Below are 27,223 nucleotides of genomic sequence, written 5' to 3'. Positions count from 1 at the left end.
ATTCAATTTATCCATCTAAGCATTCTCATTTCCGCCACATACATTCGTTGTTCCTCTTTCTTTTAACTGCCCAAAATTCAGTAGTAATGGGAAATTGTCTGTCAGACAACACACCACTTCTTTCCTTCCACTTCATCCATCCAACCCCAATTCTACTGCATGCATCTCCATTATCCTCATTACTCTCTAATACCGACCCGATACTTTAAACCAGCGTTTCCCAAACTGTGCTCCGCTATATGGCGATAATAAACGGTTAAAAATTAGAAAAAAAAATAAATAAGAGTTTCAAAATTAAAATACTTGTTTGACACGCGCTCCCAACATTTTACCGGTGACGGTTCATGGTCAGACGGCACTTCTGAACTGGTTTAAGACCGTCTTATCCTTACTACGCCAAACAAAGTGTACCTACGGACGGAAGTGATTAGTCATGTTTCATTCTTGTATTATGCATTTGTGCGGTCACTTGATTCTTGTGGTGTCAGTTTAGTTCGCGCAGTATTTGCAGTTATTCGCCACTTCCTAATTCCTAATTTTGTTGTTCAGCAATGGATCGCTGGTTGAAGACTGGATCCTTCAGAAAAATAGTTAATACCACTGATACAGTCACTTCAGTAGAGGCAGTGGCTTCAACATTGAACAGGTATGTGTATTATGTTAAACACTTTCGGCGCCCATGAAAAATCAAGACATGTCTTCAAATACCAACAGCGGAAAATGCTTAAAGCATTTTGTTATTGCCTTTGTTTAATGGCTTATTTATGCATTATTTTTTTTAATGAGATATTTGACAAGAAAAAAGTTAGTGTCGTATAGGTCACGGCGTGGGCCCTCCGCATAAATGTTTATAGTGCAGACCATTTTTTTGCAAAAAATTGACAACTAACACAACTGGTGCCGAAATTTTTAAGTTAATAGAAAGCTTTTTTACAGAGAATAGCATTCCCTGGGATAAGTAGCAGTAGCCACTATTACCTTCACCGCCATAGCTTCGCTGTGAAAAAAATTCCGCCTTCCTTAAAAGTAGTCTTAGACGGAACCGTGAAGAGAATTATTTTATCAAATCACGACCACTGAATACAAAGCTGTTTAGAGTGATTTGCGATGACATGGGCAGTATATATTCGTCTTTACTTCTTCATACGGAAGGTGGCTTTCTCGCGGCAAATGTTTAGCTAGGCTCTTTGAAATGAGAGCTGAAGTTAGAATCTTCCTAATTGGCAGCAATTTTGCCTTGAGTGATCGATTGTGTAACGAGCATTGGTTAATTAAATTGGCATATTTAACAGATATTTTGTTAATTAAATTGGCATATTTATGGTCAATTAAGTTAGTCTCTCACTTCAGGGAAAGACAATATAGAAGCGTATAGGAAGAAATTTTTTGGGCGGAATTGGTGAAAAATAAAAATTTAGATAGCTTTCCACTAATCACAAAATTTAGAGAAGAACTGGAATCGGAGATACCTGAAGCTGTCTTTAACGAGTTCCACACTCATCTGCTACTTGAACACTTCCATAATTATTTTTCTGAGGAATTCCACGACAAAATTAAAGAAAACTTCTGGGTTGCAGATCCATGCCTTGCAATGTTAAAAAACCAGCTTCCTTAACATCTCAGCAGTATGAATGCCTGATAGATTTGACATCGGATTCTGCGATAAAAAAAACATTTTAAAAGTAAATCGCTAGTAGATTTTTGGTGTCAACTCAAAGACGAATTTAAAATTTTGTAATAAAGATAAAGCGAAAATTCTTCTCCTTTTTGCAACAACATACTTATGTGAAGCAGCATTCTCTGCCTATGTGGCCACTAAAACAAAATATAGATCTCGAATGAATGCAGAACCTGACATTCGATTGCAGTTATCCCAAATTCAACGGAAACCAGATATTACATACTAACCTGTGCAAATCAAGGCAGCCTCATTCTTCACATTAAAATGAAGACATTCCGTTTTTTAAGATTTTAGAAATAAGATCTGTGTGTTCATTTTATTTTGTTTTTTGTTATATATAATTAAGTTTCTTATGTTTGCGATTGAAAAAAAAATTAACCTGTGGCACCTATATAGGTTTCAGGTGCAATATGGTAAGTGCTCCCTAAAGAATTTCTGTCCTGAATAGTGCTCCTCGACCAAAAAACTTTGGGAAACGCTGCTTTAAACTATTACTTTCCACAACTATTTCACCATCCAGAGATCATTTTCAACAACAATATGGCCGACCATAGCAGCAAGGTCTGTTTTGGTTGTTAATTGTTTTACACTCAACTGGTTTAGTTAAATATAAATATTGCATGCATTAGTGAAATTATATAGTTCTTTTCACAGTGCACTATTAATATGTGCATTTAGTATGAGGATTGATCTGATATCCTAAGATTTCCTTTTGAGGTTATGATGTCTGCTTCCAGTAATAACAATTATGGTGAATGTTCACTGGATTTGGGTCGTGGTGAGAAACAAACCTTTGTTTGTGATAGCTGTATAGCTATCACAATACTGAGACAAGAGCTGTTGTGTTGCAGAAACGGTTACTAATGTTTTTTGTACTACATATTATAGGGACGCATTTATAAGTGTTCTCATATTTGTTCGGAAAAATTTTTAAGTTGGAAGAAAAAATAAGCATAGTAAGGATAAGATTGTGCATCTGGAAGGCAATAACACTAAAAATACATCCATTGCTGTTTACTATGAAGTCCAGCAACGCATAGAAAGATCTCATAATCTTATGATTGGCCGTATTGATTATAATAGGAATATAAAGTAAGTGAGATTTTTAATAGACTTGGTTTGCAACAGAATGAAGCTACTATAAGACGAGTGAGTTATACAAGTAGGCAAACCCTCAAGTCAGAATAGACCAACCAAATTCATATGTAATTATGCCACAGTTAAATTAGCGCTAGGCAATTAGATGCGTACAAGGCTGCTAAAAAAAAAAAATTAATGGAAAGAACATCTGCTGGGAAGGTTAACTTGATTATTCGTTATCTTAGTGGTGTACCGACCGTGGTGGTAGCTAAACAAAAAAAAGAGTCTCTACCCAAGTAACCGCATACTACCAAAACGTAAGAAGACTACGTATCTACCAAACTTTTTGATATCCTAAAAAGTATTTAACGCTGCTATTATGATATAATTATTTTATTCAAAAGTAACTTAAACAATAATATAATGGATAGTGAATTAAAGTTTAAAGTTCAAATCATGAATGTGTTGCTTGTGTGAGTCCATTTCAAAAGGTAAAAGAAATAATAAATTAGACTTACTCACAATCAATTGGTTGTGAGTAAGTCTAATTTATTATTTCTTTTACCATTTTAAAGTGTAAAGATTTTAACATTTATAGGAGTGACAGAAACAGTAGAACGAGTAAGAAATTAAGTGGAGATGGAGTTCTAATATTCAACAATTTTCAATCTGTTTATTTCTATTATTGAAGATCGCATAGAACAACTTTACATTTTGTGATAGGTCCATGGGTCTCAATTTGTTATAGGGGGTGCTTACATTCCTCCCCAAATACCTCGTAAGTCTTATATCCAATACTGCCATTCCATTGAAAATATTGTTCAGCTGTTTCCTTCAGTTAATATCCACATATTTGGTGACTACAATTTACCGAACGCATTATGGTCTAACGATCAGTATGGTGTATTGGTTCATTATCCGGGGGAGATCCAGCTGTGGATATTGCACAAGAAACACTTAGCTATTTAAAATTTTATCAATGTAATTCTATATTAAATGAGAGAAATGTATTTTTGGATTTGGTTTTTTCTAGCGATAGGGAACTGAATGTTGTAAAAGCAAGTGAACCTCTACTGAACTCAAGTGTACATCATATAACCTATGAATGTTGTTTAATAATCTCAAATATACCTAATTCGTCAAGACTAGCTTATGAGGATTTTTTTTATGATTTTAAAAATGGCAATTACACTGAACTTAATAACTTTTTAGCTTTTATTAATTGGCAGGATTGCGTGACTCACAATGATATTAATGTTTCAACTAATATGTTCTATGAAATTATTTCACTAGAAATTTTCTACTTTATACCTCTGAAGAAATACAGAACAATAACTTTTGCTAAATGGTTTTTCCTTAGACAAGGAAAGAGAGGGGGGGTGCATAGTCGTATGGAATTGACTGAAGCCTAAACGGGAACCAGAAAGGTTGCCAGGTCATATTTTATTTCTTCAGTAGATTGAGAATAATGGATCTTCTTCAAACGGTGCCTATCCGTTCCGGATGTTGGCGATCAGCATAGCTATCCTAACTTTACTTGCGGCTATTCGGAATAGTCCGGTTGTAGACGTATTAAACCACTTCCTTAGGTTTTGAAGCCAAGATATTCTTCTTCTCGCTGGTCCTCTCTTTCCAAATACCTTGCCCTGAAGAATGAGTTGCAATAAACCATATCTGTGTTCATTTCTCATAACATGGACAAGATATGCTAATTTGCACTCTTTGATTGTGTTAGTGATCTCGCATTCCTTGTCCATTCTACGTAGGACCTCAATATTAGTCACACGATCCACCCATGAAACTCGTAAGATGCGCCTGTAACACCACATCTCGAAGGCCTCGAGCTTCCCTAAAGACGCTTCAGAGAGCGTCCATACCTCTATTCCGTATAATAATGTAGAAAATACATAGCATCTGTTGATAGAGATTTTGGTAGTAAGTGGTAAATCGTGAATTCTAAAAAGAGACTTCATTTTTACGAACGCTGATTTTGCTTTCCCTATGCGTTGATTTATTTCAGTATAGTGGTTCCATTGACTGTTTATGAGTACCAAGATATGTGTAGCTGTTTACCCTGTTTTGTTCGTATTGAGATCCAAACCATCTAGGCTATCTGCAAAAACCACTGCATATCTAATGTTGTTTAGACGCACTTAGTCCGTTAACTAAGACGCTTTCCTGTAGTTGTCCCACTGCTTGCTCGAAGATACGCTCCGAGTACATGTTAAATAGCACTGGAGACATAATTCATCCTTGTCTCACTCCTCTATCTATGGAAATTGTCTCTGTCAACTGGTCATCCACTTTAATGTTGGCAGTTTGGTTGTAATATAAGTTATATATAATTCGCAAGTCTCTATCATCCAAGCCCGCTTCTTTCAAGATGAATATGAGTTTGTCATGTTTTACTCCATCAAATGCCTTTTTGTAATCGATAAAACAAATATATACCTCTGGATAAGCACTTGTATAACGAATAGAGCTTCTCGGGTGCCTAAGGTATCGCGGAATTAAAATTGTGTCCATGACACTTGTTCTTCACATTTTTTATATATTCTGTTATGTATCACTTTTAAAAACGTTTTAAGTAAGTGGCTCATTAGGCTAATTATTCTGTAGTCTTCGCATGTTTTTGCATTTAATTTTTTTGGTATAGTTACGAAGGTCGACTTTATTTTGGGGAATATTTCTAGTTATATATATATATATATATATATATATATATATATATATATATATATATATATATATATATATATATATATATATATATATATATATATATATATATTGTTAAATATAGTCGTTATCCATTTTATTCCTTATTCGTCCATAAGTTTCATAATAGATTAGTCCAATATGTAGATTTTTTTCAAAATTTATAATTGAACACTGATATAATGATCACTTTTTGAACATGATTTTATCATGACATATTTTTTAGTAGATCGATATAGTGTTTCAGTAAATCAGTAAATTGAAGTTGAAATCAGTAGATCTACTGAAAAATCAGTAGACCTGGTAACCCTACGAGAGGTAGTAATGGGCAACGTACAGGAACAAAAACATGGAAGGCACATCGAAACGGGCTTCACTTTTTGAAGGTTTATTAAATTTGTTAGGACACGTTTATTAAATTTGTTCCTTGTCTATGGGTTTTCCCACGAACTTAGAATTTTGACATGAGAGAAAAGGTGTGCTCACTCATTGTATAGTTTATCCAGGAACAATTTTCTAACATAAACACGCCTCCTAATGATATCGAAGAGACGGGCTTTCGAATCAGATATATTTCCTAAAATTCCTTAATTTTGTAATGCAGTACAAATAATAGGATATGCGGACGATATAACCATAGTTGCAAGAGATAAAAGGGCATTAAAAAAATCCTTCCAAGAAATAGAAAACGAAGCCAAACTGAGAGGAGTAGAAATAAATGAAAATAAAACAAAATACATAAACGTAAGCAAGAAAGAGAAGACATAAATGACAGAACTAACGATGGACTACCTAAGCTCTGACATCACAATAGGCGGAGCTTAGCAAACCTTTCCAAACATTTCTAATTCGTGTCTATTTGTCCCATAAGAAGTTGGAAATATTGGTATTTTAAATAATTTAAAGAGTAAGTACGGACTTTTGGTTGTGAAGATTCATTCTGTGTTTTAAGGTTATATTATTATTTGAATAAAACTGTAATTATTTTTTTGTTGTATTTCAAGGTATTCTGTTTTTGTTTTTATCGGGGTACTAAAAGTTATCAATAAATCATTGAATTTATTTACGAAGTTAAAAAATATTTAAATTAATGTTTTATTCTTTTTTAGGTGCTAGTGATTTTATCCCGTAAACGACTAAATATATTCGTTTTCTCGTAGTTTAAGTAGTTAATAGTAGTTTTTGTTGCCATTACTGAAAAATTCAGTAATAATGGATATCTTTAACACATGTTTACTAGCCATTATATGCCTAATCTAAAAAATAATAAACTCAAAAACTATTACAACATTCAAAAAACATTTTTTTTTTTAACACTCACTATGGCAATTGGATAAAAAGGATTCCACAGAATGTTATATTACAACTAAAAGTCCTTATCCACTACTTAAACTACGAGAAAATGAATTATCTTTAGTCGTTTACAGGTTAAAATTACTGGCAAAGAAAAAAGAATAAAACATTAATTTAAATTTTTTCCATCTTCGTAAATAAATTCAATGATTTATTTTGAAATAACTCTGATAAAAACAACAACAAAATATCTTGAAATACAGTAAAACATATTTAAAGTTTTAATCAAACAATAACATAACCTTATAACATGAATATTAAGAGTAAATATCTTAATAATTTGATATTCTTACCTCACAAATTCACGAACAACTAATAATACCAATCGCACAGAATGAATGTTCGTAACCAAAAGTCCTTACTTACTCTTCAAACAATTAAAAAAGCAACATTTCCAACTTCTTATGGGACAAATACACACAAATTAGAAATGTTTGGAAAGGTTTTCCTATTCCTAAGTCCCGCTCCAAGAGGTTGAAACGTTCAAATATTTGGGAGTGCTAGTAAACAGAAGAAATGAAAATGTAAATATGGATTTATCTTCTATAAGGAAGAATTCAAGCGGGAAATACAGCGTTCTATAGAAATAAAAAAATGTTTAGAGATAAGAAGATAAGCCAAAACACAAAAATGAAAATCTACAAAACGACCATAAGGCCAATAGCAGTATAATATGCTGCAGAGACATGTACATTAACAGCAAGAGAAAAACAACTGAAAGTTTTTGAGAGGAAGATTACGTATGAGAAAAATACTGGCACCAAAGAAGGAAAACGAAGAGAATGCAAGACAATGGATGAATCACGAATTACAAGAATGGATGGGTTAACAGGTTGATTTCAATTTATTAAGATCGGAGTATATCGGCTTCAATGGGAAGACTTACTTCAATTGAGAGAGCACGTACTAGAGTCCAACGTGCAAAAGTTAGCCATGCCAAAGTTAGAGTGCCGCCAATTAGATTGGAGGGTTATCCGAAGTATGGTGGAGGAGATCTTTAAAGACACCGAAGTCCAGGTGTTAGTCTGCTGCAATCCGCATAGTTACTGGTGCGGAGAGAAAACCGTCCCTTGTCATTTTTATACAACTGGAAGTTGTAAAAGAGGGTCCAGTTGCCGATACCAGCATACCGTTCCCGTTCCAGTCCCGATAAGGTTCCAGGAGGACCCATCTTTTAAGAGGGGGGCAATGTTACGATAATTAATGACGCATAATATCTAAACTGTAAACATCCTTTCTCATTCAAGTCTTAATAAATGTAGATAAATTATATATATATATATATATATATATATATATATAATATAATATATATATATATATATATATATATATATATATATATATAATAAATAAAAACAATAAATTAGATTAATAAAAATACAACAATATTTTCGCATTAAAAATTGCAATGGAAAAATGAGTGCAGAGAAATAGAGAAACCCATATAGCTTTAATAGATTTGGAAAAAGCATATGACAGTGTACCGATCTCCCAAATATAGATAGAAATGGGTAACTTGAAAATAAACCCAATTCTTATTAACGCCACTCAAAAATATTACGAACAAAACTTTGCAAGAATTAAAATGGGACAAGAAATCACCTCTCCTTTTCAAACAACAAAGGGACTAAGACAAGGCTACTGTCTGTCACCCACCTTATTTAAAATCTATTTGGACAGATCCTTAGTGAAATGGGTAAAAAAATGTAGAAACATGGGAATAACAGTGGAAGAAAACAAGCTATATACACTTTTCTTTGCGGATGACCAGGTAGTAATTGCCGAAGACAGCTACGATCTTAGTTTTATGGTAAGAAAACTGCAAGAAGAATATGAGGTGGCGGGTCTAAACATGAATATGGCAAAATGTGAATATCTCTGAGTGGGAACAGATAAAATATGTGACCTAATCTTGGAAGACGACAAAATCAAAGGCGTGCAATTCTGCAAATATTTGGGGGTCATGTTCAACAAGAAGGGAAATAGCGCAGATGAAATCAGGGAAAGAATAAACAAGGGCAGAGCAGCGACCCTTGCTTTAAACTCTCTTCTCTGGAAAAAACAATTCGACGAGAAACCAAAAAAACATATTTACGGTAGTATAGTCCAAAGTATTACACTTTACGGTTCGGAAGTATGGGACGTCACCAAAGCTAGTAGAAACAACCTTATGACGACAGAAATGGATCATCTGAGACGAAGCTGTGGTAGATCGAAACTGGAGAGAGTTAGAAACGAACAAATAAGAAACGAAAAGAAAATGGAGCGAAATATCAGTGATGACATAGAAAGAAAACAATTAATCTGGTTCGGACATGTTAAAAGAATGCACAGATGGCCTAGAAGAGTACTGGAATGGATCCCTCCTGAAAGAAGAAAGAGAAGATATCCAAGGAGAAGTTGGCGCAACGATATTGATGAAGCAATGGCGGCAAGAGGCAACTGCATATGACAGAAAAAGATGGAAATTGGGAACGGAGAAGCGGCAACAGCCGTAATAAATCCGTTTGTAATGATTTATTTCTGCCGCAGTTTATAGCCCAGTAACATTTGTAAGTTTTGTAGCAATTCCCACTTATTGTAAACGGATAGGACATAGTGTTTCTCTTTGTTATTTTTGTATTTACTTTTGTGACTATTAATATAGTATTTTGTATTGTCTATTTTTGTAACCGTTTGTATTGAGACAATAATAAATGTTTATATTTTTCCCTAGCCAATTTATTTATTTATTTTAGAAAAGTCTCCTAACCGCTTTTGTGTTTCTTTTTTAGGAAGGAAGAGCCTTTTTCCTTCATCCAGCAGGAGGATCTTTCGAAGCGACGTTCATTTTAAATAGCTAGAGGTCCTTCTTGTTGTGTGTTACCCATTTGTCTAAGAGATTCATGTAAGTACCCTTTTGTTTCATTTTTTGTGGTTGCCCCAATCTAATCCCCCTGTTGCATTCACTTATCCACGACCCAGCTACTCCAAATAAACCCTGAGCGCCGTTCGCATAAGTTTCGTTTATTTTGCTTGCCCTATCTCCACGCCCAGTAACTTCTGTCCCCAATTTTCAACCCCCTATAATAATACCCTATGTGGTAGGCAAAATATTTCGTTACAATTAAAGAAAATAAAGACTAGAGAACCAGTCCTGCTAGTGCCCAAGAAATGAAACAAAACAATGGTTTGTCTATCCAAAATAAGCGTAAAAATAAAAAGTGTCAGGCTGAAGATTCTGATACGTCCTCTAATGAAGACGAGGAAAAATAAGACGAAGAAGCTTGCATTTTTTGCAACAAGATGTACAAAAACTTTTTCGATCAGAAAGGTTGGTGGCTGGAAACATGAAACTTGTTCAAGCTGTGAAGATGGTGATGACACTTTTATATGCGATTTTTGTTTATAGTTTATGTTTAATTAAAAAATAACCTAATATTTCCATATACCCCATTTTACCCACCTTTTCTTGAAAAACGAGGTATTTGCACATTTTCAAAAATGTCTATTTCTGTCCTTACATATATTTTTTTAAATACTCAATATCTGTTTTCTGGTACCTGAAGACACACTTTAACTACATACCTAATTGTGTAAAATATTTTATTTAATACAAATTTTCATTTTATGTCACAAAATGTGATGGGGTCCCTATTTTGGGCAACTGTCCCCTATGTTATTGGTATTATTGCTAAAATGTATAACACCTCTCAAGACACGAAGGCTGCAATACCTGGGGCATGTTATGCGTAGTGAAAGATACAAAATATTTCAACTAATTATGCAAGAGAAAATCCAGGGCCAGAGAAGTGTAGGAAGGAGAAGAATCTCATGGTTGCGTAACTTGAGGGAATGGTACGGATGCACATCAATCGAAGTATTCAGAGCGGCAGCATCTAAGATCAGAATAGCCATGATGATTGCCAATCTCCGTCTCGGAGATAGCACGTAAAGAAGAAGATGACACATCTGGGCCCTGATTCTAATTGAGATTTCGACTCAAAACATGTCGAAATTAATATGGCGACGTCGAAATGCGACTTTGCGAACCTTGTGGATTTCAGCTGAACTAACCAAACGACGTCACTAAATTTCGATTTATCGAAATTAATTTCAACTTCAAGAAAGTGGTTGAAATTTAATTTCGAGTTGAAATTAATCTGACATGACTGACTGGACTGGGAGAAGTGAACTTAGGTTCATTTTAGGTAGGCGGTGTTTTGATCCTTGCAAGGAAAACTGAGGCAAAAAGTATTAATATGGCTGTGTTTTACGGACATTTGCTAGTTTTGGAGGAATTAGAGAGGATAGATATCCGACGCTCATAACGGAGGATAAGAAGAATGTTACGGGATACTCAAAATTCTTTTTCACTAAGTGATGCTCAATTTAGGCAGCAATTCCGGCTTAATAAACAAGCTGCAAATTATTTAATAAGGGTATTAGAACCATATTTGGAAGAAGATGTTTATGCCTCTAGGATACCTAAAATGTTTAGGGTTAGTATTACTAAGCTGCAGTAAATTTAAAAATATATTAGAATATAACCACTAAGTCAAATCTTAGTGGTTATAACTTAAGGATCTCCCACATCGCCTTTTTTTTCTTGCCATCTTTTCTTTCAATTCAAAATATAATTGAGAATGGCCACTATTTATGATTTAACAACTCAAACAAGAAAAAAAAGACGTTCACGTAACGTAAACAAAACAAACATTCAACAAGCGTAGTGCATCCAATAAACAACAGGGCCAACCCAAATTTTCAGCAGTGTCAAAATGATAAAGTAAATATCCCCAGTTTTAACTTCAATCGAAATGAATCAGAATCGCTAGCGATTGCGACTGTCATGGCGTAGTTAGTCGCTTTTAAATTTCGACATCGAAATGAAATAGAATCAGGGCCCTGATCGGAGTGTTCGGCATCGCGTATAAATATTAATGCTTGAAACTGACCACTCCGATAGTACATTTTTTATTCTCTAATTTTAGACAAAAAAAAATCATGAAAAGGTTGCCAATGCGAGTCCATAATACTAGTATTTGTGAAATGAGTCAATACTCACAATCTTAAGTAGTTTTTATTTAATAAAGTTGGTAAATTTTGGGCTACCGGTTTAAAGGCTTACAGTATTTGCCCCATAATCAGGCCCCAGTACGTTTTTCTTATTTGTATTAAAAACTACAAGCTAAAACAACATTAAAACGAGCAATAAACAGCTAAAACATAATAAATGACACTAAATAATAACAAATTGAGTGAGCAGCTACAACATTAATTGAGAGTGAGATTGACAATTCAAGTATTGTATTGGGACATTAGTGCCATTGGGTATCACCAATCTAATGGAAACTGGACTAAATAGTCAGTCAACTGTTAGTATAGGGTTTAAGAGGAAAATTGTGTTAGTTGAACTGAATTTAAAGTTTAATCTGCGACAACACAAATACTACTTACATACATCAGATACAGGAAAGCTCTATAAACTAAAGTGCTAATGAGAATCACCTTCCCCCTTAAGGAATACATTCACTTGCACTTCTGAATTTAAAACCTTATTATATGTATGTTGTTATGAATATTTAGCAAAATGTTATTATTATTTTATATATTATATGAAGCAGTTAGAAGTAAAACCGCCTAAGTCCAATTTTCACGAAAAGGGCTTTAGTGATGTTTCACTTTCTGAATATGTTATATTGTTTGGCAGTAAAATCGACTACGATCTAACCCTACTTTATCGCCATCTTTTGATGAATAGAAAAAACAACAAAAAGGAAATTCACCAATAGGTAAGAGCAGAAATCGCCTTAGCGCACCTAGGCTGTTTTACTTCCAAACAAGCAACTGGAAATAAATATATTTTTATTACTTATGTTGTTTGGGTTTCATTCAACAGTTTGGATTTGTTTATTGAGTGTAGGTTATACTACTTTAGTAGATTAATAGCAGTGTTTTAAGTGATACTATTGTTTGCAGAAACTATATATTTTGTATATATATATTCGGTTTTTTTATAACGTCTTACGACGTTGTCCGACTCCCAAACGCCACTGTATTCTGTATTGAGTTAGGTCTTCGTCCAGATTTCGAGCGCTAATCGCTTTCCTAACTCCCAGGTTCCAGCTCTGTGGTGGTCTTTCTCGTTTCCTCTTCTCTGGGGATTGCCACATCATCGTTTTTTTAGGCAATCTTTCGTCCCCCATTCGGCTCACATGCCCATACCATATGAGTTGTTTTCTCTCAATATCCTCAACCATAGTGCCCTCTATACCCATTTGTTGTTTTATCACTTCATTCCGTATTCTGTCGCCTCTTGATATTCTCATCGATCTTCTGATGGCATCCATTTCCGTGGCTTCGACCTTTTCCTTATATTTTTCGGTTATTCTCCATGTCTCAGCTCCATAAAGTAGGCTAGTTTTAGCCATTGTCTCATAGATGTTCCATTTTCTTTTCTTTGATATTTCTTTACTCCATAGAACTCCGTTCAAACATGCTATAGCTCTTCGTGCTTGTACAATTCGATGTTCTATTTCTCGTTCGTCTTTTCCACTACGGTCGAAGATGACGCCCAGGTATTTATATTCGTTGCATGGATTTATTTTTTGATTGTCATCGATATCGAGTTGTTCTGCTTCAGCTCCAATTGAGAGGTATTTTGTCTTTTCTAAATTGATATTTAATCCCCATTCCTGGTATTCTTCAATTAGTTTTCTAAGCATGTATTCCATGTCATCTTTGTCATTTGAGATCACCACCTGATCATCTGCAAACTGTAAAGTATATATGTAATCCTGATCGTTCAATTGTATACCCATTCCTTTGACTTTCCTTTTCCATTGTTTCAGAGCTGCAGAGATATAAATCTTAAATAGAGTCGGAGAGATACAACATCCTTGTCTGAGACCCTTAGTAACTGCAAATTTTTCAGCTAAGAGGTTTCCGAATTTCATTTGGGAGTTTGAACCATAATATAGATCTTTGAGAGCACTAACCAATGTTTGATGTATGTTTGATGTGCCCAGGACTTCCCATAGTTTATTTAGCGGGACTGTGTCATATGCCTTCTCAAGATCTACAAAAGTCATATGTAACTCTCTATTTGTCACAATTTTCTTTTCTATAATTTGTTTAAGATAGAAGATGTTATCTGTACATGAACGACCTGCTCTAAATCCTCCTTGTTCTTCGTCTTCAGACGATTGATAATCTTCCTCTATCAGGTCCCGTAGTATTCGACCGTATAGTCGACTCATTGAGCTTGTGACCGATATCCCTCTATAGTTTTTACAATTTCTCCTGTCACCTTTTTTATATATTGGGGTCATATATTATGCTGTTTTCCATTCATCTGGTGTTGGATGTCCATTAATATATTCGTTAAATATCACCGTGATCATTCTGTGTAATTTCTCTGAGCCATTCTTTATTAATTCCGTAGTTACTTCCTCTGGTCCACTTGCTTTTCCATTCTTCATCCCTGCTATAGCTTTTTGAACTATGTTGATATCTATGGTAATATGCTCTCCCAGAATTTCGATTCTTGATGAATTCATATCTTCTTTAAATTCGTCTCTGTTCTCATTTAATAGATGTTTGTAATAATGTGTCCAATCCTCGGGATTTAGAATCACTTTCTCGTTAGTCGGCTTCTTAACAGAGTTTATAAACTTCCACGCCTCAGTGCATTGTCGTCCTCCAATATAAGATTCTATCTCTCTGCACCTTCTATCCCATATCTCATAATTATCTTTCTAGTTTTCTTCTTCATTTCATTGTATCGGTCTTTGTCTGCGTCATCTTTTGTATTCAACCACTTATGGTATAATCTTTTCTTTTCTGTTACCGCATTTTCGACGTCTTCATTCCACCAAAGCTTGTTACTAATTTTATTTTGTTTGATTCCTAAGACCTCCTGTGCTGTTTGATGAATACTTGATATTATGTTCTCATATATGCATTTGGTATTTGTTAGTGTTTCGTCAAGTTTGGAGTCCATTCGAGTCTTATATAGTGTGCGGGTGCTCTCATGAATTAAACTGGACAGATTGTATTGAGGAAGATCAATTCTTTCTAAAAGTTGTATATATTTTGTCATTATAATATTTAGATCATGTTTTTTGAGTCAGGTAAGTATCAGAGAACGCAAGGAAAGGAGTGATAGAATATATCAGATCATTTCCACGTTATAGAAGTCATTACTCTTATAATCAAAATTCAAATACGAAATACCTTTCGTCCGATTTGAACATTCGTAAAATGTATTTCTAAAAAGATAATAATTGCACTGATAGTCATGAGTTAGCCAGTTAAGGAATCTAATTACCGTCATATTTTCAATACTGAATTCAATTTAAAATTTCACCATCCTCAATCAGACACTTGTAATAAATGCGATCTATTGGTAAACTTAATCTTATCGTCCACTGAAGACGAAAAAAAGAATTACGAAACAGAGCTAGAAATTCGTCAAGGGCAAGAAAAAAACACAAGCAGTAAAGATAAAGATGTAAAACAAATCAAAACTGGAAAAAACACAATAGCCATATGCTTCGATCTTAAGAAGACACTTCCAACACCGCTACTAACTACAAACAAAGTCTACCATTTAAGGCAGTTGTGGACGTACAATTTTTGTATATTTGAGCTTGTTCATGGGGTATCAAATATGTATATTTGCCATGAATCTCTGGCCTCTAGAGGATCACAAGAAGTAGTATCCTGCTTGTTACATGTAAGACCGTTTCTCTTTTATTATTATTGTTGCTTAATATAATAATTTTTTTTAGTTCATGAAAAATTTGCCTACCAATATAGTAAATGTGATGGCTTACAGTGACTCATGCTGAGTTACTGTAAGCAAAAAAGAAATTATTCATGCACATAGTTCGCACTACACATATTGAAAATATCGACCACAAATATTTTGAACCTGGTCACTACTATATGGAGTGTGATCAGAGTTTCGCTCTAATAGAAAAATTGAAAAATAAAAATTTTCATATATTTGTACGTGATCACTGGTGTAACTTAATAAAAAAGTGTTCAAAAAAATGACAGATTTTGTGTACCTCTCAAATTTAAACAATTTCATTACAGATCCAAAAAAGGATAGCGAAAATCATGTGATCAAATTAAATTAAATTGGTTTCAATATAATAAAAACCAAACATACCATTTTTTTTTAATACTTTAGAAGAAAACTTCCCATTTTTTGAATCTGAAAAATGCAATAAGAATTTTGAACGACCAGTGAATAATGTTACTGTGGAACCTCTTGGAGATCAAGCAAAATTAAAAGTTAAGTATCAAGAATAGGAAAATTTACAACAGCTGCTAGATTTCATAACCCCCATTTACCATCAATTTTATAATGATTTGCCGCATGCGTCAAAGCCACAAAAAAAACACAATGAGTTGAGACTTCCAAAGATGATGCTAACGACGAACAAGACGAGTAGGTACATAGATTTTTGTCAGATTATGAGTATGGTATTATAAAAGAGTAAAATTTGTGTTTTTTTGAGAGAAAATAAATATTAATTGAAAATTAAGCTTTTGTTTAGTTCTTTTTATGTATTATAAAGCCATTTTTGCTTAAAGGTGCATTTTTTTGTCAAAAGAAGTAAAAAAAATTCTCACCAGAAGTATCTTTAAAATTTTATACTTATTTGGAATTGTTTAATACTTTAAAATTTTTAATTTTGAACATCCAGAATTTTTAAAGGAGCAAAAACTTTGATGCTTGATTTCTCAAAATGTGTATTTTGCTACTTGGGCGGTTTTGCTTCTGACCCCTTCATATAATATATTATTATGTATGAATGTATTCCTCATGGGGAAGGTAATTCTCAGGAGAACCTTAGTTTATAGAGCTTTCCTCTTTCTGATATGTAAGTAGTATTTGTGTGTAAAATTTACCAACATTATTAAATAAAAACTACTTAAAGTTGTGAGTATTGACTCATTTCCCATATACAAAAAAAAACAGCATCTGAGAATACCTCAAAAACATGGTCGTAATCAATCTAATAAGAGAACATAGAACAATAAAAGCACAGACAATTAGATGGTATGGACACATGAGAAGAGAGAAGAGCAATCCGTTAAGAGTTATAAAGGAATGGATACCACCAGGTAAGAGAACCAGATGCAGAACTAAACTGAGATATAGACAACAAGTGGAAGAACACTGAAGGAGTAAGGAAATTAGAAATAGAGGAAGGACAATTAAAGAGAGAGAAGAATAAATAAAAGTAGTGGAAACAGCGAAGTCAGACCAGAAACTGTAAAACCAAACCCAGAATAGGATGATCCCCCACACAAAGAGGATCTTCAAGTGAAAACAGTTTCAGCTTCTTTGGGAGTGTATAGGGAACCAATTTGTGTTAAGACATTTTGCCCCATGTGCACCACACTGGTGCACAGCACTATGTACTGTGCGTACCAACTTGGTACATAGTATTATTGTGTTTAAATGTTGCCACAGTATGTTTGGTTTTTACTAAACCAAAATTCTATAGGTATTTCCTGGGACCACTGCCACTTTTTATATACCAAACAGTTATTGCAAAGATGATCAGGCAGGAAGACAATACAATTTCAAAAACCTGTAGGTTCCTAATAAAGTTCAACAAAAGGAGCTTCAACTGTAAAGAAAAAATATATTTGTTGTTTTTATTTCAACCAAATTAGTTAATATTTGATTCTATATTAATCAGTTCTTTATGATTTTTTACAATCCAGTTTTTTGCAAATACTTGCAAAGCTATAAAAATATTTTAGAAGGAAAAAATGTAGTTAATTTAAAGGCTTACCACTTTGTTGTCATTACTTTGTTGTAGCTTTGGTTATTTTTAAATTGTGGGCCCATATTCTACTCAAAATTTACTAAACGATAACTCAATATCGAACTTACTCGATTAAAAAAATGATAACTACAAGAAACTTTTATGGCAAAATATAACCTCATGCAAAGCTTTATAATTTTGCTGTAATACAAAAAAACAGAGTAGACAAATGTTAAAAACATTGCTTATTAATAGGGCTTTATTGTGCATTTGTAATTTATCGTTTTTAAGTACCAGATCATTTCTCTTCATCTATGTATTGATAAGCCATTCTTTCTTTTTCTTTTGACCATTTGTGTTTCAAGTTTTTAACATTGTTTCAATCTTGCCAAGTAGTTCCTATAATTAACTTCTGCTTCAAGCCTACCTACCCACCTTTTTAATCTTTTTCTAATGTGTTGATTAAAGTAAACTAAAGTTTATATTATTTAAATATAATAATTCCTCAAAATTGGATTTTATGCAAATAAAATGTGATACAATTAATATGGAATTGCTGTAGAAAGTAGAGTACCGATTTGATCCTGCCCTTTTGAAATATATAAACAAAAATGCTGGTAAATGTTCATTTGTCCTACATACATTTTTTGTTTGTGCCTATAATAATTTGTTATTAAGACTATATAACATATATTAAATACCTAAAGTTTATTTATAATCCTAAGAAATTAACATCCAAAAAAACCCTGTAGACAATCTAATAAATAGAACTTTTATTAATAGTATTACATATTACCTGTTTATCACTTATTTACAAACTATACACAATTTGCAAACTAATTTGAAGACATTTCTGTTATACACAATGGGTAATATTTAAAAGATAATTTAAAAAATATGTTTATATAAACTTTGAACTCCTGGTTATCAAAATTAGATTTATTTATTATTTACTAAAATATTGATTTTGTTTAGATAGATCTACTATGCTTACAAAACCCACTGCTTTCACTCTGTTAAGAAAGTAAAAAAATATAAAACGTGTGGACCACTTTTTTACATAATCTTTTAGTATTTCAAATACCGTACCGGTAGAAAAAAATAATAAGAATCATAACATAAAGTAGTTCCATTCAAAGGTTGTTCATACAATACAAAAATCAAAATCGTTAAATTAAAAGAAGAAGGATGTAGTTAAAACAAATCCATTCATAAAAAAAGAAGAAAGTATTGTTTTATAGGTTATAATTTTGTATTTTCATTTTGAATAAAGTCAAGATGAGTAAAGTTCAAAAACCAAAATACAAACATTTCAACAGAAAACAGACAAGGTCCAGTTTGGATATTAATTTAAAAGGATTCTTATGTAGTTGTAATAGCAGAGAAAAGGAGTGCATAACTGAAGCCTACAATTTGTTAAATAAATATGCAGATATACTATACCCAGTTCAACCAGAACCAGAAGAGAAGTCTGAAGACAATACCAACCATTCTGAACCATCTATAGAAGATGAACTACAAAAGGAAATATCTGCACTAAAATCAAAGAAAAAAAGGTTTCAACAGGTGGAATCTGGTGCTAAAAATTTTCTTTTTATTAAAACCACCTTAGAAAATCCTGTAGAATTAGCACATAAAATTGTATCAGATATCAAAATTAATAATACCGCCCAGACAAGATTTTTGATAAGACTGATTCCAATTGAGGTAACATGTAAAGCATATGTTAAAGATATTAGTACTGCATTTGAACCACTTGCCGAAAAATATTTTAAGGAGAGTCCCACCACATTTTCAATTGTATATAATCATAGAAATAACAGTAATGTTAATAAAGATGAATTACTGAAAGCTGTAGCTGAATTAGTATCAACTGCTAATCCCAGCAATAAAGTTGATTTAAAAAATGCCAATGTATCTATAGTGATTGAAGTTATTAGAAGCATGGCATTGATTGGGGTAGTTCCTGATTTTATGAAGTATAAGAAATACAATTTATTAGCAGTTGTTGACACTGAACAAGTTATAGATCAGCAGAAGGATGAACCCAATGATGAGCAAAATTAATAGGAATATTAGAAAGAAAATGTGTAACTTATTGTATACATATATAGAACCTTGGGATGTTCTAAACATAAGTGTATTTTTAATACAAATATGTTAATCACTGATGAGTTTGAAGTATTTTCTATTCACTTGATAAATAAAACTTATCTATCTTCCACAATAACATTGTTTTATTTTTATATTGATGGTAAGTTCTATTTTCTGATAGTACTTAAATGACAGTGCTATCACTACGCTTATTGTGAGGTGTTCAGTTCGTGATGAGTATTTATAATGTAACAAAGTAGTAATCTTAGTGGAATATTACTTGCTTTTAACCCTTTCAATGCGGAAAGTGCACTGGTGCGCTTTATTCATTTTTAATAAAATGCAAACAGTGCACCAATGCACTCTCGAAACACATACTTTTATATGCTTATTTAAAAACATCGCAGTTATCAGAAGTATTTTAAATATCTTTCGCACTTACATAAATATATGTAATGCTGATATGTGGAATCCGTTTTTCAGGGTTTCATATAGGTAGCTAGTAATGGATTTTCTAATATAACCTGTTTATTTGTCGTTTAAATGTTAGTGAGTGACTTATTTGTTTTATTTTTACTATAATGGCAGAATTATGTGAAGCTGGTCCCTCAGGGATAAAAAAACGTAAAATTATTCAAGTTAGAAATCCAAAAAAAGTAACGGAGGAGGAACTGATGCAATTTTTATATAATTCAGACACTGAAAGCGATTATGAATTGGATGATTGTAAGTAAATAAATTTGTAAAATTTGTGATTTTGACAAAATTTATTTTTTAAGCTTTTGATGAAGATTAGTCAGAGAGGGAAACATCGGAAAGTGAAACTGAAGACAATATGCAAGAGGAATTGGCAAATACTTTGGAAAATAACATTGAGAATAATACTGTTGAAGAAAATACTGAGTTACATCTCAGGATCAATTACGATACATGGACAGAAACTAATGAAGGTATGACTCAAATTCCTTTTAACAAAGTAAATCAATTACTAGTAGATTCTCCTGGCCAAGAACCTTACGAGTGGTTTAGGTTATTAGTGAACGATTCACTGTTAAATATGATAATATTGCAGACTAATAATTCTGCCCTAGAAGTACTCTCTATTAGTAGTGGATAACATTCAAGAATTTCTGCATGGAAACCGCTAACTGTATCGGAATTACTTATTTTTATAGCATTAACTCTACACACGAGAACCATAAAATTGCCTCGTGTAAACGACTACTGGAAAAGGCATAGGCTATTTTCAAATTGTTTTCCTAGGTATATGAGTAGAGACCGATATTTTTTAATAATGAGGTGTTTACATTTTTGTGAAAATGTACCAGCTACTGAGCTACCTCCTGCAGATTGTCCGTAGGATCAGCACCATAGGATCCGTAATCCATCTGAAGTCACAAAAGCAAACTTAAAAAAAGGAGAATCCAAAGTCATGTACTGCAAAAAAGTTTTAGTAGGTAAATGGAAAGATAAGAGGAATGTGGTGTATATTTCAACTGAATACGAGAATATAATGAAAACTACAACAAATAGAAGGGGAAATGAAGTAAAAAAACCTTTGCCTGTACTTATGTATAACAGACATATGGGAGGAATAAATCACAGAGATCAGATGTGTGCTTATTATCCAACGCTACGTAAAACTTTAAGATGGTATAAGAAAATTGGCATTCATATGTTTCAATTATATTTGCAAAACTCTCATAGCCTTTTCAATAAGTACTCTGGTAAAAAATTATCTCTGTATCAGTTTCGTCTAGAAATTTTAGAAAAACTGTTACCAGATGAGCCACAACAAATAAAGGTACATCAAAACTTAGAACATTTACCTACAAAAATGACAGTTCGAAATGATAAGAACAGAATTCTGAGAAAAAAATGTCGGATGTGTGCTAAAAATAATATATGAAAAGATACTCCATATCACTGCACAACATGTCCAGAACAGCCCGGTCTCTGCATAGGAAGTTGCTTCCAGAAATATCACGATAACTAATAAGTTTTTTTAATTCACGCTATTATATATATGTTTTTGCCAAAGGATGTTGCTAATTTGAAATAATATTGTTATTTTTTTTCTAACATTTGTATTTGTTTACTTAAAAATTTTGTCAATTCTGTTGTAACACTTCTCGCTGTTATGTTTTTAGTTTGTATCGTTATTAAATAAAAATTAATTTTTCTGCATCTTTATTTTTTTGATCACAATGCACCGGTACGCTTTACGCATTTTATTAAATTTTCTTTAAAGAAATGCGGCGGACGCACCGGTGCGCTTTACAAAAAATTAACTTAAAATCAGTTGAACTATCTTCCTATAAGATGTTACAACTCAGTAAACTAAAACTTTTAAAATCTACTTTAAAAAAATATTGCTGCACAGGGCAACATCCTACTATGATACTAGGCATTGAGAGGGTTAAGCAAACCATTGAATAAAAATAGAGGTACCTAATATCTATCTTTTATTTGCTATTCTCTATGATTTCAACTCTTTATTTATAAAATATGTTATGTACTAAATTAATATCATCATCATTATCTTTGCCTTTATCCCTATGTGTGGTCAGCTTTCCTAATTACATTTCTCCATAAATTTTTATTTTTGCTCACACCAATATCAATTTTACAGACATGTCCTCCCTAAGCATCTCCCTAGGTCTTCCAGGACCAGGTCCAGGAACCTAAAGATCAGCCTTCATATTGGTTGATTAATGTCTCAACATTGAACATGACTAAACCATTTTAACCTATAATAAATACATATTTTCTACTTAAAAATATGTATTTGTAAAAAATTAAGTAAATACAGAGGAGAAAAAATTGTTATATTCCTGTACATATATTTTCCTATTTACTGTGCCTAAAAAATTATCCCCCATGTAAAGTAGATATAAAAATAATCTTGTCATTTGGTTGTATGAGGTAATTGACTGTGTCCTAAAAATAATATGATATAAGAACTTAGAAAAAAGTTTAATAAATATTTACCATCAGTTCCCAATCTGCATCATTGACTAAAACTAAAATTCCTGGACGTCTAAAATAAATTTCAACAAATATTAATAAAAACATTAATATGTATTCATCAAAAGCTTTATTTTATACAATATAATTAAATTCTTACACAGATTTGTCTTGAAGAAATAATTCCGGTCTTTCTTGTAACATATTATCTTTCATCCATATTAATAAATGTCCAATGGTCCCTAAAAATTAAAAAGATCTTTTTTAGCATTGATTTCATGAAATCATACCTACATATTACTTCTTATAAAAATATACTAACAACTATTTTCATTTTCTGGTAAATCTACATCATGAGTTTTCTTATTTCCAAATAATAGTTCCGCGCCACCACTGAAAAAATAAAATATAATTATTGGTTAAAAAATATTAAAAAATAATTACCCAAATTCAATAGAAATTTTCATTATTAGAATTTGAAAAACCAGATACAACCAATTATAAACATAACCGTACTCTGGGCTAAAGAATTCTTCTTTTAGCATTGAACCACAGAATACACCTACCCAACGGTGTATTCTGTGATTGAACTATGTCCTGACTGTAGGTGTAGCAGAGGACCAGACCAGAAGTTGTAAAAATAGCACACAAAACAGAGAAACGACATCACAGAAAAAATTTACCAGAGACGGTTATGGCACAGAATAATTATGAACACCTTTATACTTAATACAAATATTTTATGATTTGAATAAAGATTAAAATTCGTCAATCCCATAATGTTTATTCTAATTCTTGGTTAAATAATTGGAGTGGTTGAGTTTACCTTAGACAAGGAAAGTTCCTTGTCTGAGGACGTGCACGCATTGTTATTAGGGATGGTGACCTGATCCCGTACCAGTTACTTTGGAACAGGTATTTTATTTATACTTGTGGAACTGATCCCTAACACCAATATAAACGAGTACGCGTACGCGTACATACATTGTACTCGCTTTGGCTGGACTTGGACTTGAACGGGATCGGTATCAGTATCAATACTTATATTCGATATCTATTTAACAGACTCAGCTGTACGGGTGGATGATAAAACAGTACTCGGACTCGGATGTCTCGGACGCGTACCTACATTTACGAATGTACTCAGTACTCATACTTGGATGTTGGAAGTGATGCAGGACTTGGATTTGATCGATGTGGATAATAGATTTATGTATATAATGTACTCGGTACCTCGGTATATATTTTTAAGAGAACTCGCGCTAGGTGAAATATGTACTTGGTTTTTTTTTGTTACTGAACGTGGTAAAATAACTTATAAATTATTTTTGTAGGTGTATGCACCCGGATGAAGTTTAAATTTATCTTAGCTGAATGTAATATGATAGACGGCATTTACCAAATAAATATTCTAAATTGAATTGTATAAAGATCGTTTTATGGCAAATTTGAACAAAAAGACTAATGTATAATAGACATACTAAGATTTCGAAACATAAATTAATTTCTCAGCAACACGAATAATTTTCTAGTTATTCTACATGCTACAAACAAGTTGACGTTGCCAAATTCATTCATCCATATCTATAAAACCACCATTGTCAAAAATTATCATTAAAATATATAAAATTTTATTTGCAAATATTTATTTTTACGTGTTCATGTAGTACTTCTAAAATTTATTATAATCATATTATGCGTTTTCATTTGTTGTTATTCATATTAATCAGGAAATTGCATAAGCTTGTCGATCAGTGGACTATTCGACAAATATACATAAAAAATACATAACAATTTAATTGTTTCATTGCATTTGTCCTCATTTTTCTCTTGTATACTTACTTGTATACTCGTGCATACGCTTACAAAGCTTTAGAGAAATATCAACAGATGGCAATTGGCGTGAAGTAGACAAGATACTATTGCCATTTTTTATGCAATCTCTGAATAACAGTAATTTAAGTATTTGTAGTCAAACAGTCATTTTAATAACTATAAAAAAATCTAATAAAATACAAATAATGATATGGTTATGCTTACATGTCTATTAAACGAATGATAACAAACTGATTTCCAAACCAGTATTTTTTAACAGGTATTTGGAACAGGTATTTTTGTTTACGCGTATCAGTTTGACCTGATCCACAAAAATACTTGGATCAACCACCACTAATTGTTATATGAAAAATACTTGAGGCATCAGTCTTACATATCTCTGCATTCAACATATACATGATAAGGACATGGCAACACCGCCAAACGCAAAATTTCGTTCTATGGACGTCCTTTTTAGATGACTTTTCATCAGCCGTCATGTTTTTTGTATAGACAGATTTGACAATGACGTATAATATAATAATAATAATAGAGATTCATTGGATTCATTCTTCATTGTAGCTTGTAAAACAATTGTACCATGACCATGATAATATTGATAATAGAATGAATATATGCCATGTCCCTCTGTGTTCTGTATAATATATTATGTTATGTACTGGTTAATAAATTTATAAATATTTATTAAATAACCATTTTTTATTTGTACATGTATTTCATATGTATTTTACACAATACATAAAATTCATTGTTGTTGGAAGTATTAAATTTGAATAAGAAATAAGAGTTGAATACACATAACATTAGTTAAAATGGTTAGTTGTACTGCATGTAATACAGCGAAAACACAGCAGACAAAAAAAGATAAGATTTCGTTTCATTTGTAAGTATTCTTTTATTTATTATGAATTTGTAGTAAGTTAAGAATAATTATACTTTTGTTATTGTAATATTTTCTAAGCTCGAAGTCACATCAGTGGTGTGCGATGTGCAACTACCTACCTGTAAAATTATATGTTTTAAAATTTTTGAAAATTTTCAGCTTTCCAAGAAATGCAAATCGCCGAAAAGAGTGGTTGAAGTTTGCGGGGAAAGAGGAAATAGACTTAAAGAAAACAAGTTCCTTATGCAGTAAACATTTCGAATCAAATTGTTTTGAAAAACTTTTAAGCAGGACTTATTTGAAAAAAACAGCAATACCTACTATAAAGTTAACTAGATTAAAATATGTAAGTGATTATTATATTATTTAAGGATGAAAACTCTTAAATTTTAAACAAGTATAACACAAATCACAGACCAAATCTACAAAATGTAATAATAACAGGTAGTAATAATGTATTTATATATATATATTTTAGGATCGATCAAGTTTGCAAATTTTGTCCTCAACAGCAAATGATATATCCAGTCCGTCAACAAGCAGCCGTTTATTGAAGACAAATTTAACTTTGTCCTCAACAGCAAATGATATGTCTACTCCGTCAACAAGCAGAAGTTTATTGAAGACAAATTTATTACTAGTTCCAACAAAAGTGAAAAAGGAAACCAATATAATAGAAGCTAGCGATGCACCTCGACAGGTATTCACAACTCCACCAAAAGATGTATACACTGCAATAAAAACTGAGGATACTCCTCAAATGGTATTCTTTAAAAGAAAATTGAGTAACCAGTTTTCAGAAAATGATACATCTACTCTGTCAACAAGCAGAAGTTTATTGAAGACAAATTTATTACCAACTCCAACGAATGTGAAAAATGAAACCAATATAATAGAAGCTAGCGATGCACCTCGACAGGCATTCACAACTCCACCGAAATGTATATCCACTGCAATAGAAGCTGATGATACTCCTCAAATCATATTCTTAAAAAGAAAATTGAGTAACCAATTTTCAGAAAATGTTTTGAAAATGAAGAAAATTAGATTGCTTCAAAAAACAGTGTGGTATCAGAAGAAACAAATAAAAAACTTAAGAAGTGCTTTATCAACTTTAAAGAAACACAACATTTTAAATGAAGATGAATCTGAAACTTAAATATAACTTGCTTAACAAATTTTACTTTTGGGATTATTACATATACTGTGGGGTTCATTGTTTTTAAACTCAACAAAAAAATCAAATGTGAAGCTCGTTTAGAGTCTTTAATTAATCATAACAAAAATACTTTTCTTCTTTTATATCATAGTTGATTTCAGTGGATAATAAGGGATATTATAAAATTATGTCAGATTACTGAGACAAATATGTTTTGAAAATTTTAACAACAAAGTGAAGTAGAAAACTATTTGCAATAAAATTTGTAGACAAATCATTAACAATTCTTGGTTTTTACACATGAGAAATCATGATCCAAGTGAATTGGAAAGTCATAAGATATTAATTACACAGGCCATTATAATTGTCATTCACAGATTTACATTTACATTATATTGCGGAACCAAATTAAACCAGTTGATAATATTAAATGTCATTACAACAATTTAATCACATTTAAAAGGGCAATAAATGACTGTCATAAATTTCTTTTTTTTTTATCAATAATTATATTTTTTAATAATTAAGAAGTTTGCATTTTATGATGTTTTTAATTCATTCTATTTTAGAAAGGAAGATAAATTAAATGGTGGTTCGGATTTAACCTTTCATTGAAATTGCAAGTTTTTCATTCGATTTGGAAGGATAGCTTCATTACTCCTATTTTTAAGAAA

The 27,223-nt window shown here is 32.2% G+C and overlaps 4 protein-coding genes across 5 annotated transcripts in view; 2 read left to right on the top strand and 2 right to left on the bottom strand.

The window, feature by feature from the left end:
* The window catches only part of LOC140447569 (putative serine protease F56F10.1), a 91,453-nt gene extending 72,806 nt beyond the window's left edge, over window positions 1-18,647 (bottom strand). Inside the window, exon 1 of one of the 2 annotated variants that reach the window (XM_072540290.1) lies at window positions 18,407-18,647. The gene's annotated coding sequence lies outside the window, so the exon portion shown is untranslated. The remainder of the gene's footprint in view (window positions 1-18,406) is intronic. The other variant, XM_072540289.1, reaches the window with a different exon arrangement.
* Window positions 18,648-18,736: 89 nt separating this feature from the next.
* LOC140447570 (THUMP domain-containing protein 1 homolog) lies at window positions 18,737-19,829 on the top strand. Its single transcript, XM_072540291.1, has one exon. The coding sequence runs from the start codon at window positions 18,889-18,891 to the stop codon at window positions 19,675-19,677; it is 789 nt and encodes a 262-aa protein (XP_072396392.1). The 5' UTR covers window positions 18,737-18,888; the 3' UTR covers window positions 19,678-19,829.
* A 2,641-nt stretch (window positions 19,830-22,470) lies between these two features.
* On the bottom strand, window positions 22,471-23,265 carry Urm1 (Ubiquitin-related modifier 1). Its single transcript, XM_072541498.1, has 5 exons — window positions 23,116-23,265; window positions 22,994-23,064; window positions 22,832-22,913; window positions 22,696-22,744; window positions 22,471-22,644 (listed from the first exon to the last, which is right to left on the bottom strand). The coding sequence occupies exons 1-5, from the start codon at window positions 23,214-23,216 to the stop codon at window positions 22,576-22,578; spliced, it is 372 nt and encodes a 123-aa protein (XP_072397599.1). The 5' UTR covers window positions 23,217-23,265; the 3' UTR covers window positions 22,471-22,575.
* A 1,849-nt stretch (window positions 23,266-25,114) lies between these two features.
* LOC140447568 (uncharacterized) lies at window positions 25,115-27,034 on the top strand. Its single transcript, XM_072540288.1, has 3 exons — window positions 25,115-25,390; window positions 25,550-25,736; window positions 25,869-27,034. The coding sequence occupies exons 1-3, from the start codon at window positions 25,320-25,322 to the stop codon at window positions 26,547-26,549; spliced, it is 939 nt and encodes a 312-aa protein (XP_072396389.1). The 5' UTR covers window positions 25,115-25,319; the 3' UTR covers window positions 26,550-27,034.
* The last annotated feature ends 189 nt before the right edge of the window (window positions 27,035-27,223 follow it).

The sequence above is a fragment of the Diabrotica undecimpunctata genome, chromosome 8, assembly GCF_040954645.1.
Source record: "Diabrotica undecimpunctata isolate CICGRU chromosome 8, icDiaUnde3, whole genome shotgun sequence".
NCBI lineage: Eukaryota > Metazoa > Arthropoda > Insecta > Coleoptera > Chrysomelidae > Diabrotica > Diabrotica undecimpunctata.
The sequence above is the reverse complement of the archived record's forward strand: the minus strand, read 5'-3'. Positions and strand labels throughout refer to the sequence as shown.

What these genes read in the sequence shown, in the direction of transcription:
- LOC140447570 (XM_072540291.1), top strand. Translation starts at nt 18,889, where the DNA reads ATGAGTAAAGTTCAAAAACCAAAATACAAACATTTCAACAGAAAACAG.
- Urm1 (XM_072541498.1), bottom strand. Translation starts at nt 23,216, where the DNA reads ATGCTAAAAGAAGAATTCTTTAGCCCAGAGTACGGTTATGTTTATAAT. An exon ending in AAAATTTCTATTGAATTTGG is followed by an intron (nt 23,065 to 23,115) that starts GTAATTATTTTT and finishes TTATTTTTTCAG; the next exon opens with TGGTGGCGCGGAACTATTAT. An exon ending in ACCAGAAAATGAAAATAGTT is followed by an intron (nt 22,914 to 22,993) that starts GTTAGTATATTT and finishes TTTAATTTTTAG; the next exon opens with GGACCATTGGACATTTATTA.
- LOC140447568 (XM_072540288.1), top strand. Translation starts at nt 25,320, where the DNA reads ATGGTTAGTTGTACTGCATGTAATACAGCGAAAACACAGCAGACAAAA. An exon ending in GATAAGATTTCGTTTCATTT is followed by an intron (nt 25,391 to 25,549) that starts GTAAGTATTCTT and finishes GAAAATTTTCAG; the next exon opens with CTTTCCAAGAAATGCAAATC. An exon ending in AGTTAACTAGATTAAAATAT is followed by an intron (nt 25,737 to 25,868) that starts GTAAGTGATTAT and finishes TATATATTTTAG; the next exon opens with GATCGATCAAGTTTGCAAAT.